This window comes from Thermochaetoides thermophila, assembly GCF_000221225.1.
Source record: "Thermochaetoides thermophila DSM 1495 unplaced genomic scaffold scf7180000011816, whole genome shotgun sequence".
NCBI classification, from domain to species: Eukaryota; Fungi; Ascomycota; class Sordariomycetes; order Sordariales; family Chaetomiaceae; genus Thermochaetoides; species Thermochaetoides thermophila.
Genome location: NW_006383032.1, coordinates 5727990 through 5741011, shown reverse-complemented (window position 1 = coordinate 5741011; position 13022 = coordinate 5727990). Strand labels below are relative to the sequence as shown.

General features: G+C 53.1%; 5 protein-coding genes across 5 annotated transcripts; 3 read left to right on the top strand and 2 right to left on the bottom strand.

Moving 5' to 3' along the window:
• Positions 1–394: 394 nt before the first annotated feature.
• CTHT_0036570 (putative nucleotide-binding protein) lies at positions 395–1420 on the bottom strand (the record flags this gene model as incomplete). Its single annotated transcript, XM_006694022.1, has 1 exon — positions 395–1420. The coding sequence occupies one exon, from the start codon at positions 1418–1420 to the stop codon at positions 395–397; it is 1026 nt and encodes a 341-aa protein (XP_006694085.1).
• Positions 1421–2368: 948 nt separating this feature from the next.
• Positions 2369–3673, top strand: CTHT_0036560 (uncharacterized protein; the record flags this gene model as incomplete). The annotated part of the gene is made up of 3 exons (XM_006694021.1): positions 2369–2454; positions 2539–2796; positions 2995–3673. The coding sequence occupies 3 exons, from the start codon at positions 2369–2371 to the stop codon at positions 3671–3673; spliced, it is 1023 nt and encodes a 340-aa protein (XP_006694084.1).
• A 2101-nt stretch (positions 3674–5774) lies between these two features.
• On the top strand, positions 5775–6779 carry CTHT_0036550 (uncharacterized protein; the record flags this gene model as incomplete). Its single annotated transcript, XM_006694020.1, has 1 exon — positions 5775–6779. One exon carries the CDS (start codon positions 5775–5777, stop codon positions 6777–6779), a length of 1005 nt encoding a protein of 334 aa, XP_006694083.1.
• An 826-nt stretch (positions 6780–7605) lies between these two features.
• CTHT_0036540 (uncharacterized protein) lies at positions 7606–8979 on the top strand (the record flags this gene model as incomplete). The annotated part of the gene is made up of 3 exons (XM_006694019.1): positions 7606–8056; positions 8169–8730; positions 8805–8979. 3 exons carry the CDS (start codon positions 7606–7608, stop codon positions 8977–8979), a joined length of 1188 nt encoding a protein of 395 aa, XP_006694082.1.
• Positions 8980–9949: 970 nt separating this feature from the next.
• On the bottom strand, positions 9950–11493 carry CTHT_0036530 (uncharacterized protein; the record flags this gene model as incomplete). Its single annotated transcript, XM_006694018.1, has 3 exons — positions 9950–10641; positions 10696–10885; positions 10942–11493. The coding sequence occupies 3 exons, from the start codon at positions 11491–11493 to the stop codon at positions 9950–9952; spliced, it is 1434 nt and encodes a 477-aa protein (XP_006694081.1).
• Between the last annotated feature and the right edge of the window lie 1529 nt (positions 11494–13022).

The window sequence follows — 13022 nt, the reverse complement described above, 5'->3', positions numbered from 1 at the left end:
GAGAGAAGGATTGAGCTGTTCGCGAAGGACTTGGGGGGTCGGGCGGTACTGGATCGCGTGAGCGAGGTCATAGATGAGCCCTGGATGCAAGGTGCTGTTGTTGATGATCAAGGAAGTGTCAGGAGAGATCAGGAGAGAGCCGAATATCAATGGACATGGGCAGGGCAAATGGATGAGAGGCTGAGATGATGCACAATATCTTGATGTATTAATACTACCTAGAGCGATTTCAATGCTCTTTCGGAAGATGTTGATGAAAACATGATTGCCGATATAGACCTTGGAGTGTACAGAGGACCTGACATCTGGGAATGAAATGTGGCTGGGGAAGACCGATTACGGAAATTCCCAGTACTGTTGGTAATTGGTGAGGTAAGCAGTGCGAGTATGGGCATCAACTGGTTTGTCCCTCGTCTGTCTCCGGCGGTGTGTTCGACCCAATGCTCCAAACTTTGAGGCTTGTTTCAGGAACAACAATCCTAGTACGGGAAGTCAGTACTCTCTTGCCTGAGTTTTGTTCTGCATCTTCAGAATCGCTAGAACTGGAAGAACTGTCTGAGCTGTCTATGCTCTCGCTCTCGCTGCTCTCGTCTTCATCCACAAATTCCCATGAGCCGGAGCATGTCGCAACTACGGAGCCGCTCATATGCAAAGCTGTGCTCCCGACAGCTGCTTGATGAGCTTCCCAATCCCAGCTTGGCTCTATGCTTCCTTCTTGGTTGCCAATGCCCTCCCAGACAACAACCCCACCGTTTTTGGTGCCGGCCCAAACCTCGAACCCCCCGACCTTCCCAGTCCCAGGGAACACGTCGCAGCTCAGCCGTTGGTTTGTCTGGGCATCTCTACCTTTCAAGCAAGCCAATAGCTGATGCGTTCCTCGAATGTCGTACACCAACAACCCTGTTGACCTCCTCTCATTGACAACGAGATACCTCCCGCAGGGTGACCACATAACCTGCACAATGCCATTCCCGCCAATCCCCTGCTCCCCAGACGCAGGCGCCACACTCCACGTAGCCACACACTGCCCCGCCTGAGAGAGATCATATAGGCCCAAGTTCCGCGTCCACGTGCCTGCCGCGATGAAACCCCATCCTTCGCTCACCCCGGGATGGGCGTCTAGCGCTGAGACCGTCCCGCGCATACCGACTCCGCCACCTTTCGTAAGAAATCTGGTTGATGGGATCGTGGGGATTGTGTGAAATGGCTGGGTGCTGAGGGAGATGTCTGGTCGAGAAACGTCGAAGATGTCGATTCGGTTGATGGTGCCAGCGACGAAATGGGTGCCGGGGGCGGGCCAGATGAGGGAGGCGATGGGGAGGTAGGCTTCGGTTTCTTTTTTGATGAGGTGAAAGGAGGCTAGGGGTTTGGGGAAGTCGGATTGGTTGGGAGTGGGGTTGTCATCATTGTCGATGTCCATGCTGTTATTGAATGAGGGTGAAAAGGGGAAGGCATGGTGAAGATGGATTGGATGGTCGGTACTCGCTGTGAGGAAGACTTGGGTTGAGGGGTTTTCGAGAGCAAAGTAAGGGCAAGAGGCAATGGCACTTGTTGGCTCTGGGAGGGTGAGTGTTGAGTATGAGGTGAGTGTTAATGGTGCATCGCGTGGCTCAAGGAGAGTTTCGGGGAGAACAAAGGTGCAAATACGGTTTGAAGAGGATGAAGTGAAAAGAGTTGTGCCATCAGCGGACCTGTGAAGCATTAGTATCATTATGTCTTCATGTAGATAGCAATTGAAAAAGCACCATACCATTGTACACTCTTAAAGAATGGAGAGTGTTGATGGGGACCACATCTCTTTGATGGACGAGATCCATCTGGGTTGTTGCATGAGGCAAGGAGATTGACCGATGGTGGATCCATATATGGCTTCACTTATTATTACTTGCTTCTGATAACGCTTGCCTGTTGGATGAATAGAAGTGAAGCAGCTCACACAAGATTGTTGTTTATTTCCAAGAGTTCTATTGTGACTGGATGTTTCGCATGATGCCTTGCGGATGTATCTCAACTGTGAAAATGTATGAAGAAATACCTTGATGTCGCAGATCTTGGCCACTGGAACCAGACCAATCAATGAGCGGAGCAGTCCCACTATTCTGCAGCCCTGTAGACCCACATGAGTGGAGACCTGACGATAGCTCGCCCGCTCATAGCTCTCCAACTGGCAGGCTTGCCAGCTGGCATCCGTCCCGCTTATCGAGCCTCCAACAAGCGCATCCGTCCGATAAAGCTGCGGCCGGCTGTCGCTTTCTCCCATACATCAACGATAGCCATCGCTTTTGCAAGTGCCTTTCCGGTCGCATCTATCGACTGCCGACTTGCTCAAAAGCTCGGATGAAGCATGAATTCTCTTTCGTCCGACAAGATGGATGCTTCGCTCAGCACCAGTCTCTTCTCTGATCGCTGTGAGGAGCTTCGCGACGTCAGCGTCGTGAACCTCCTCATCTCAATGTATGACCGCAACTCAGACCCATACTGTCCACAGTTACCGTCCCCTGTAGCTTCACTCGTAGCTGGCAGCTGACAGATTTGCAGTTTCATTGTCATCGGCATGCTGGTGAGCTATCTACCCCAGCACATTCGCATCATCCGGCGGCGCTCGTCCGAGGGAATCTCGCCCTACTTCGTCCTCCTGGGCACGACGTCAGCGACGTCGGCCTTCGCCAACATCCTCCTCCTGCCGAAGTCGCGGCAGGACGTCGCCTGTTGCAAGGAGTTGGAGACATTCCACTGCGTCGCCGGCCTGCTGGGCATTGCCCAGCTTGGGGTCCAGTGGGCCTCCTTCACCTTCATGTGAGTACCTTGATGGCCTTGCCCGATATGGGTGATCGCTGTGGATGACCATTGTGGACGCCCACTGCTAACGCCCATTTTTAATGCCCGCTGTTGGTGTCTGGTGTTTTACTTTATGCTTGGGGTTGGCTCCTGCTGTTAAAGCCTGCGGCTAATGCCCATTGTTAAACGCCCCTCTGCTAACGCTCGCTACAACAGCTTCATCTTGTTCCTGGTGTTCTTCCCCTATAACAAGGGGGGTATCTGCGACCTCGAAGGAGAGAGGGATGAAGACCAACCCAACTGGCAGACAGCTCTGCTGGTTGCGGCGTTGACCATCCTGCATGGTCTCGCCGTCATTGTCATCTCCTGCGTTCTCTCCACCCTCGAAAGAGACTACCTGGCTGTCTGGGCGGATATGCTGGGCGTAATGGCCGCCATCTTGGCAGCCATCCAGTATGTTCCTCAGATCTGGACAACCTATCACTTGAAGCATGTAGGGAGCCTGAGTATCCCCATGATGTGCATGCAAACTCCTGGTGGCTACCTTTTCGCAACAAGTCTCTTCCTCCGCCTGGGATGGGCTGGCTGGAGCTCGTGGGGCATCTTTGTCCTGACGGCGACGATGCAGGGCATCCTTTTATGCTTGGCCATTTATTATGAGATCCAGGCCGCGAGGCTCGATCGTCCTGGCTCTCCTGAACCACTTCTCAGTCATGACTCTGGGCCGCACTCGAACGGCAACAACTCTGACGATCGCTCCCCTCCCCAGATTTCCTCGGCTTCCGATCCCAATGTCACCTCCCGGCCCAGCGAACCCGCGACCGACACCACTCCTCTTCTCAGGCGGCCGAGGTCTGGCAACTCTCATCAAAACTACAACACCAACCGAGGCTAGGCGACTCGGGCTGGCCGAAACTTCTACTTGGATGATTCTGAGGAAGAAGAGGCCGAAATCAGGGCGATACTGAGACGCCAGCTTGACGCCAACCCTTCTCTTTACAGCGAGAACTGCATCATTAACGAGGAAGAAGCTTGAAAATCTCCACATGAGGGATGAAAAGGATCTGGTAGTTTCAAAAATCTTTTCGCTTTCTCATTGGGGAGTTGGGATGAGGAATTGGGATAGGATCTGGATGGTAAGCATCCCGATCATTTCTCCGATATACGACCAAGCCAATTGGATCGAAGATGATTTTCATTTCTTTCAAATTCTAAGTAACCGATGCCTTCGGCGGGATATGACTGTCGCATCGGCTGCAATGGAAATTGCGAACTTGCCATCATGACGAAACTCCGCTCTCGGCCGTGCTCCAACGCTTACGCCTTGCATACCACCATTCGATAACCGACTGTTTCGATTCAAAATATGATCGCTGCGAATCATAAGCCTCTGTTCGATATCATTCCTCTTTACATCACGATCTGGTCAACCGCATAGGATACTCATATCAATGTCAAATCGCAACCAAGTTTTCTCACCACGGCGAGCTGGTCAATTCGCGTCGAACTGCACGTTAGTACCGCAAGAGAAAATGATTAGTCACTGTCAAGTGACAGTTCCTCGGCTTTAGTGTGCATAGTCTCTTCTGGGGAAACCTTGTCTGGGCAGGGGCACCGATCGTGGGGATTGCGCCCCATGCAGATGCCGAGACATTCGTTGTGACATGCGCACGGGCATCGCACAGCGTTTGCTGTCGAAGCCTACACCTTCGCATGTCATCAAGAGCCACTGCGTGCAATCAACTTGGACAGCTATGCTGCAGATGCTGTGAGGCGTTTCGGGTTCCTGGCGCCTGCCCTACTGGTTATCACATGTTCTGGGTATTTTGCCTTTTATCGAATTTGCGACGCATTGCTCGGAAGCCAACGGGATGGTCTCTTTTTGCTGCTCGCGAGATCTTGAGATTCTGGCAGAATGTCGAAATCCAGTTGCCGCTTCATCCCTATTGATAAGGAACAAATATCAGACAGTACTGGGCATCTTCCAGCGGCTGTCAACGGTTGACGCTGCGGACGGACTTTTTCCAGCTTTCGGTTGCGGCTGGTCCTGGTTTCGGCTGGGGCACGGAAGGAGACGACTTGCTGCGAGGATCTCCGCACCTGGAACACCAAGCCGAGCCCTCGTTTTAATGCGGCTGTTCAATTGCCACACCGAAAGCGCAGGTGGCAGCGCATGTTAGTTTGGCTGGAGCAACAGATCAACGGTCTTGGTCTGTCTTCGGCTTGGGTCTCAAACTACCGTTCCTGGCCCTCCAACACAAAGTCGATCAGAAAAGTGGTGTTCCGAGGCTCAAGCGAGCCGATACACACTGTTGGCCCCTGATATCGGGCTGGCTTCCTGTCGAAATTCCGAAGCTAGACTCAAAAGTTCTTTAAGAAGGACACTGGGTGATACTACCACGTTTTTGGGGGACCTGTTCCTGAGTTTGTGTCCTCTCTACGACACTTTACATTGTTGACCTACGAACGCGTCCCCTAATGTCTGGCTGGTTCTTATCTCCATGCCGGACTTTAATGAGCAGTCATCGTGTCTTGATACTTGCACCTACGCCTCTGTCTCCAGAACCTTTGTCACGACAATGATCCCGGCTGGTTCCCTTCCGTTGTCTGGTACGACAATACACAAAAGGCAGAGGTCGTCTCTTTGCCCGAGCGGCAATGGGACAACGATAGGCACCTTCCAACAATTTACGGTTCTCTGCAATACCGATCTGCCGGGAGATGTATTGACTACGTCAGACGTTTTCGATCTTAGCACTTGTGTTGACATTTGCTCCTCTTTTCACCCAAAATGCGAAGGTGTGTCTTTTGACGGCTCGCGATGTACCTTGAAAGCCAGATTGAAAGAGGGGGAACGCCGGGTTTCAAGGCGACTCGATTCTGCAATTGGGTCCTTCCCAGGGGCCACTTCGAATTGTCCGATGCTGGGAGGGGTTCAGTCGGTATTGGGGACGACATTTAACATATTGTGCGGCTTTATCATTGATGGGTTCGATATGGTGCAGAACTTTGCCCCAACCTTTCAGGATTGCCTGAACCAATGCGCAGCGACGACGGGGTGTGCTGCACTCTCCTTTGACCCGAGCCAGGAGTTTGGATTCAAGAACTGCTACCTCAAGACCATGGTGACCAACTCGAGCGCCGTTGCTGCTGATCGACGTACCGATTCCGCCATGGCAGGTGGAGGGATGTTGCCGAACTTACCAGCAAACCCCGGGCAGCCTTCATCCGACCCAGGGGTGTCGATAATTCCTCTCCCATCGTCGACTGTCGGGTCAGCAGCTGGAAACGGTGTCGTATTTTTCACTCCTCCTCCAGGAAGCAGCACCGGGGTCTCGTCGACTGTCGAGCCCTCTTTGTCAACGGCAGACGCGTCCGTCACACAGTCACCTTCGACGACAGCGCTGCCCTCGTTTTTCCTCCCGGGGCCTACCTTGGCACCAACTTCATCTAGCGGCACGGCAGTTCCCGAAACAGCTAGTCCAGAGACCAGGGAGACCTCTCCATCGATGGCCTGGATTGCTGCCCCTGTTGTCGGTGGTATTGCTGCTGTTGCCCTGATCGCCGTTACGTTTATCATTCTCAAGCGGTGGCGGCGTGGTCATGGGAAAGGCAAGAAGTCGGGTGGTTATCAATCGCCTGGCTTTTTTACGACCTGGTTGCCATCGTCTTGGACATCGTCTGAAGACGGAAATCGAAGAGGTAACAAAAGGATGACTGAGATCAGCTCCGGGCGAAAGAATGGTGATGCACTGGTGAGTGTGAGGAACAGCGTTGCGGAGTTTTTGACCGGACGACCGATGGGCATGGAGAGGTTAGAGGATATCGAAGAGGGAGGACGGACCGGGCCTAATACCAGTGGTGCTGGTACTGGTGCAGGTGCTGGCACCTCGTCTGGTGGCAACCAGAACAGCAATATGCCGATATTTGTGATCAAGAATGGGAGAAAGGAGCTCAGGAAAAGCTTCAATGGATTGGGACAGAATGAATGGACTGGTTAACAGGTGTGCTCTAGCGTGGAGTTTGGGCTTTGAATATCTTGGGCCGACTTGGATATGATAAGGTATGGACTTAATGAAGGATACTATCAGGCTATGATGATATATGCATCTAACCGTACAAATTATTAACTTTGCCACATATTCTTGGTGACGTTTGTCTAAAATATGAAATGAACTTTATTTTACGTTTTATACCAACATCTTTGTGTGCTGTCTGTTACCAGCTGTCGAATCTCTTTTAGCAACGTCGCTTACGTATGTCCAACGGTCGAGATCACTGGCACGCTGTCGACAACTTAATCGCTGCTGCACCGCGCTTCTTCCCCGTCCGCCGGCCCATCGGAAGGTTCCCCGCTTGGCGGAGCACACTCCGAGGGGTCGCATGCGCTGGTTCTGTGATTGGCTGCGTCATGAACATCAGGGTTCAGCGATAATGCGGGCGGGATGTGTCACGAAGCCCCACTGCCCAAATGGATATGTCCATTGTCGATTACATCCCGACACTTTGTTCCTTTGAGAAGTCAGGAAACATCAAGCGCCCCGTAAGGAGTGTCGAGGAGTGATCGAGGCCTCTGCCATTCCACAGGGTTTTTTTGGTCAACGTTAAGATTTTCAAATCGGTTTTTTTTTTGGCTTTCTGGCCCCTCTCAGTCCTACTCCCCTTCGAACGCTGAGAGCCGTTGCGCGAGATTCAAGACGTTCGCATATCGCGGTCTCCTCGCCACACCACGACTCCACGCTGTGCGCGTATACACATCCCGATACGATATTGCGAGCCATATATATATATATCAGTTATGCTCTTCGAGCCGCATAAGTGAACCTAATGGCCATCACTCGCATTCCCGAAACCTCAGACGAGGAGCATCATGAGGAGCACACGCAATACGCGCACCTCCAACCCAGCCAAAGCCTTGACCATCACAACTCACACCATCACTCGCTCTCCAATGCCTCAACCGCCACAGTCGACATCGAGGCATGGACCATCGCTGCTCTCGAGTCGCTGAACATTGCACCAGTCGCTCGTGGAATTGGAAATGCGCTGTCTATCCCTCTCGACGAACAAGCCCCCCACCGCTCGGCAGCGGACCATGACCCCGGCGCCACGCCCCAGATGAAGTTGCGTGGTGTTAAGTTTGGTGATGATGATGATGCGTATGGTGCGAGCATTACCCCGCCTCGCCGGCCCCCGTCCCGTCGCGACAGCCTCCGGAAGCGTGAGGCGTTGCTGAAGGGGAAAGAAGGTAGCCGCCAGAGGAGGCGGTGGGAGAATGGTACATCGCGATCCCTTGCCCTGCTCCCTGCTCGATGATAAATGCCCCTCATTTTTTTGAGCGGCAGAATGTTGTCATTACGGGACTAATCATGAACCTTTTTCACTCCTAGACCACCTCATTGGTGTCCCCAACGCTCAACCACCCCTCCCCTGTGACTGGGAAATCCGCCCGACTTATCCCATCCTCCCTCCCGTGCCCTACCAGCTAGCGCAGTACTGGGATAACAAGGCCCGCAGCGCCCCAACAACAAGGTCCAAATCCAGCCGTGGTGACAAGAGCGAGACACAGTCTACCGTAGGTCACGTCCCGCGCGACCTGCGTGCCACGGCTAAGCGCACGCCGGCTGTGAAGTCCTGGTTACGTGTGCTCGAGGAGCCGGTGAGGCAGTTTGTTGTTGAAAGGGGGTTGTTGGCTGCTAGTGTGAAGGAGAAAATTGTCTCGAATGATAATAAGCGGCCGTCGGATGAGTCGGAAGGGGGAGACGAGGATGAGATTGTGTTTAAGGGACGGCGTGAGCTGAGGCGTGGTAGTGCTGGCGCTAGTGTTCATGAGGGGTCATCGAAGTTGACGCAGCAGCAGGGAGCTTTGTCATCGGAGCAGGGAGTAGGGCACCAGCTGGTTGAGAATGGGATGGTGCTGGAGACGGAGGATGATGCTAGCGGGGCTTTCAAGTGCGTCTTCTTCCTCACTCCTACATATCCCCTGTGTTTGGTGACCCGTGTGTTTTACTCACCTACCTTCCCAGGCGCTGGCTTACGCACTCAATCTCGGATTACTACGGCCTTGATTCCAAGTCCATCACAGTCGGCAACCCTGCGCGCCGGATCGTGTACATCGGCATCAAACAGAAGCAGAGTCCACGCCGCAAGCCCCCGGCCAGTCGGCCTGTTCTTCCGCCCCCGTTGTGGGAAATGTTCTAACGGGAGAGCTGATTTGGGCGGCCGCCTTCTGTTATTTGTAGCTGGGTCATTCTAGTCAGGTCGGCTATCATCCGCCTCCAACGTGGATCCAAAAGTCCATCCATCCTTGGAAAAGTCATTCCCATTAAAGGTCCATTTCACAAATTGTGGCATGGAAGACGGTTCGTCAGACGGCATGCATGCATTACACTGCATCACACACAGATTTGACCATAAGACTTGGTATTTAACTTCCATCTTTGTTTCAATAGGATCATCATCACACTCGATGCTTCCTCCGTTACCAACTTTTTTTTTTTTTTAGGTCTATTGACTAACGCAAATCCTTTCGAGCCTTGGATTACGCGATCGACTTCATCACCCTATAAAGTTACACGAAGGCGTTTCTAACCGCATCTCCAGCAAATCCCCCGCATGCATCTCTTGTTCGATCGACGTAAGTATCATTATGCTTGAGATCATAGTGGGTAGCCTAAGATTTCGTTTCCGCTCTTGACAAATTTATCCTTTGTGCCCCTTGTTCCACAACTATAACCCATTTGGTTTGATACCATGATCTGAGCCGAGCTCTCTGCTGCTTATGGGTAGGTACAGAGCACAATGGTGTCACCTTTCCCAGCTCGGGTCTTCTCACTGGTACCCAGATATTGTCACCGGGGAGTTGCTTGTCAATGATTTCGGTCTGTTGATACCACAAGTAAGGCAAAAACGCTTAACAAGATAATCTGTGCAACATCCCCTATAATGGAGCTCAGTGAGAGTCCTTGGACTTCGCAAAATGGCCGTGTGCCTAGTGGAGAAGAGCGAAGTTTAGCACGGCAACCGCATATTCATAATTTTCAATGATACAGCGGATTGAAATGCCGGAAAATGTTCTTTTCATTGACTACGTAGTTCGAATGCTTTTAATGAATCATAACCTCATGACATCGGTATCCTCCGTTGTTACCTTCAAACGATCCCAAATCCCTTAAGCCGAGACACCCAAAGCAGAGTTAAACGCATTAGCCGCGGCCTGCCCACTCTGGCCTTGAGCCGCCTGGGCACCAGCCTGGCAAGCCTGCACCGTCTCCTGAGGCGCCTTACACGAGCTCTGCAGCCGCTGGCAGGTGAAATCCGCAATAATCCTGATGTTGAGCGCCGACCCGTGATTGAAGTCCTGTAGATTCACATTCTGAAAGCTAGCCTCCTTACGCCCGTCCAGACCCTCAGCGAAGCGAATGGCGGGGCTGCCGCAGGAACCAAAGTCCAGCTGACCGCCAAACTGCCGGCGCTCAGTCACCGGGACGCGGCGCTTGCGCAGGTTGTTGGCTGCGCGGCACTCGGCCTCCTGCTGGTCGCACTGCTGCGTGCCGCCCTGCAGCTGACCCGAGTTGGCGGCGTTGGCGCAGGCGTTCTTTTGGATGGCGCACGAGCGCTGGATCGCGGCCGCCGCGTTCAAGAAAGTGTTGCCGTTGACGGAGAACGGGCGAGCAGCGCCGGGAGTGCTCTCGACCGGCGGCGGAGGGCCGCCCAGGGTACCGGTGAAGGCTTGAATGTTGACTGTGCCTGTCGCGCTGTCGTTGTTGCCGCTGCCGGAGTCGGCATTGTCGTTATCAGCACCAGCATCGCTACCAGCATCGGTGTCGTTGCCAGAACCATCGTCGACAATGGCCTCGCATTCTCATGACGAGTTAGTTGCTGCTAGGCGAACATGGAAAGTGATATATGACTTACCATCGGCACCATCGGTACCATCATCAACATTAGTATCGTCGCCATTGCCAGCGCCAGAATCGACACCAGAGACAGCAGCCAGGATTTCCTCCTCAGTGGCAGCAGGAACAGCCAGATTCAGAGTGAAGATGCAACCAACGGGATCAGTCTCGTCGTTACAGCTGTTACCCTTAGCAGTCGGGTCGTTCACCTGGGCAACGTTAATAAACTTTGTCGCTGTTGACTTGCGCTTAAAGGAAAACCTACGTCGCCTGGAGCGAAGGTAGCCGTCTTGAGAGCCAGCAATGGATCAGCACCAATGGAAGCTAGGCTCTTGGCGACCTCCAGCTCGACCTGCTTGTTAATCTCAGCAGCGTTGGGTGAAGCAGGATCCTGGTGCTGCTGGATATTTGCAATCTCGGGGTTGGTGGCCGTCTCGTTGCACAGCTCGCTAGCCAGGCCAACCTTGAGGGTATTGCGTTCTAGGGCGCGAAACAAGATGGCGTTGATCATGCCGTCAAGATCACCAGCAGCCTTGGCGTTGGTGAAGGCCTGGTCGGCGACGATCTGCTGCAGGCAGTCCAAGTTCTGGACGTTCGGAGCGCCCTGGGCGGCAGCGGCGTTGCCGAGAAGAGCGAAGACAGCGTCGACGATCTCGAGGGGGTTGTTCAGTTTGAGGGCCGCATCGGCGGCACGGAGGATAGATTCGTGCGAGTGCTCCTGGGGGACTTCACGCTTCCCCAACTGCATGAGAGCCCAGGGCAACTCGCGAGCCGAAGCCAGACCGGCGACGGCCAGAAGCGCAGCTCCGTACTTCATGATGAATGATGAAAGAGACTAGCGATCGACGCTTAACAGTTGGATAATGTAGTAAAAGTAGTGTCGAAAAGAAGGAGGGCCGGCCTTCAAGAATTGAAACTGCAAAAGAGCGTACGAAGAATAGAAACAAAACAGTTCCCAGAACTTTAAAAGAACGAAGTGAAGATCGGAGAGCGTGTTGAGAAAGGTAAAACAATGCAGAGCTTGGACAGATTCAGCCTGCCATATATACCCAGTGAGAGCCGGCCCAGCAGACGATGTTGATCCTACCTTGGCGGTGCGATCCCGCTTGGATGTGCCATTGATACAGGGCACAAGCGCTCTGATCTTCTCCTGTTGCTGCCAAGGGGATATGCCCCTTGGTGATCGTAACGCATACAAACCAAGCTAGGGTAGCAAGCCCCGGTCGGTGCCAGGTTGGAGAGCCAGTGTTTTGGGCGGCTAGCCGTCGGCTCGAGAGAGCTCCGGAAAGAAGGGGCTAGCTCAATGTTGTCCAGGCATGCTCAATCACACCAGCAAGCGCGGGCCCAGCCGCGGCGGTCAGTCGTTGTCCCCCATGTCTAGAGGCATTTGCGAATGAGACTTTGGTTTAGAGTGCCACAAGTTTTGTCCTCCCTTGGCGTAACACGAGCTGGACAGGGCATACGCAAGAGATTGTCTCGTCTTGGGAGATGGGATCTAGGATCTGTGATGACAGTCAATCTGACAGCTGCCATCCGATCACAGATGTTGCTTGTCAATATTTTGAGTGCACATTATCCTTCTGCCTACATCCCATTAGGATGCATATCTTGCGTGAATGCCAATCAGCCATTTGAGAGAGAGGAGCCCTCAGCTTTGAAGCAATGAGTGCAGGCTTTGACATGGATCAGGATAGCTATAGGGTCTAGGATAGGAAGGTTGGATTGAACTACAATCCCAATTGTGTTAAGAGTAAGACTGTTAAGTCGCTTCTCACAATGACATCGTAGGCGAGCTTTCCGACGGTGTGGTTTTGCTTGGCGAGAGTTGCCATTGCCGACAAGCCCTCGGCGACAACACATAGATCAGACGGAACATGGCACATCTCCAGTCTCAAGTTCGACAAAGAAACCCTGTCTGAGAGTGGGAAGCGTGCGTCAGGAGCCGCATGCAAGGGTCTTGACCCATCAGCCCCCCAGGGGGTTGTGGCTAGCCCCACTTTCGATCTCGGGCTGACAGGGGGTTTGGGTGCATCAACGCTCCAGAAACGGTGGTAAACCTCATGGCTTGGCAGAGCCCTGATGAGGGGTACTCACTCTCGGCTGCGCTTATCAGATCGCCTGCAAAATTGTATGCCCAATTATTGGGGTGAGACGCCTGGAGCTATCGGAGAATTCCTCAAACACAACAGTTAGAGCAGCGACATGAGCAGCGACATGAGCAGCAACAGAGCATCGTAAGCGGCTCTCTATCTGATCTAAACGACTGTTCTGGGCCCAGCTGGATTATTCAATCGCGGAGGAATCGGCTGAGAGATCCGGCCACCCTGGAAGAGGCTAGGCCAGACA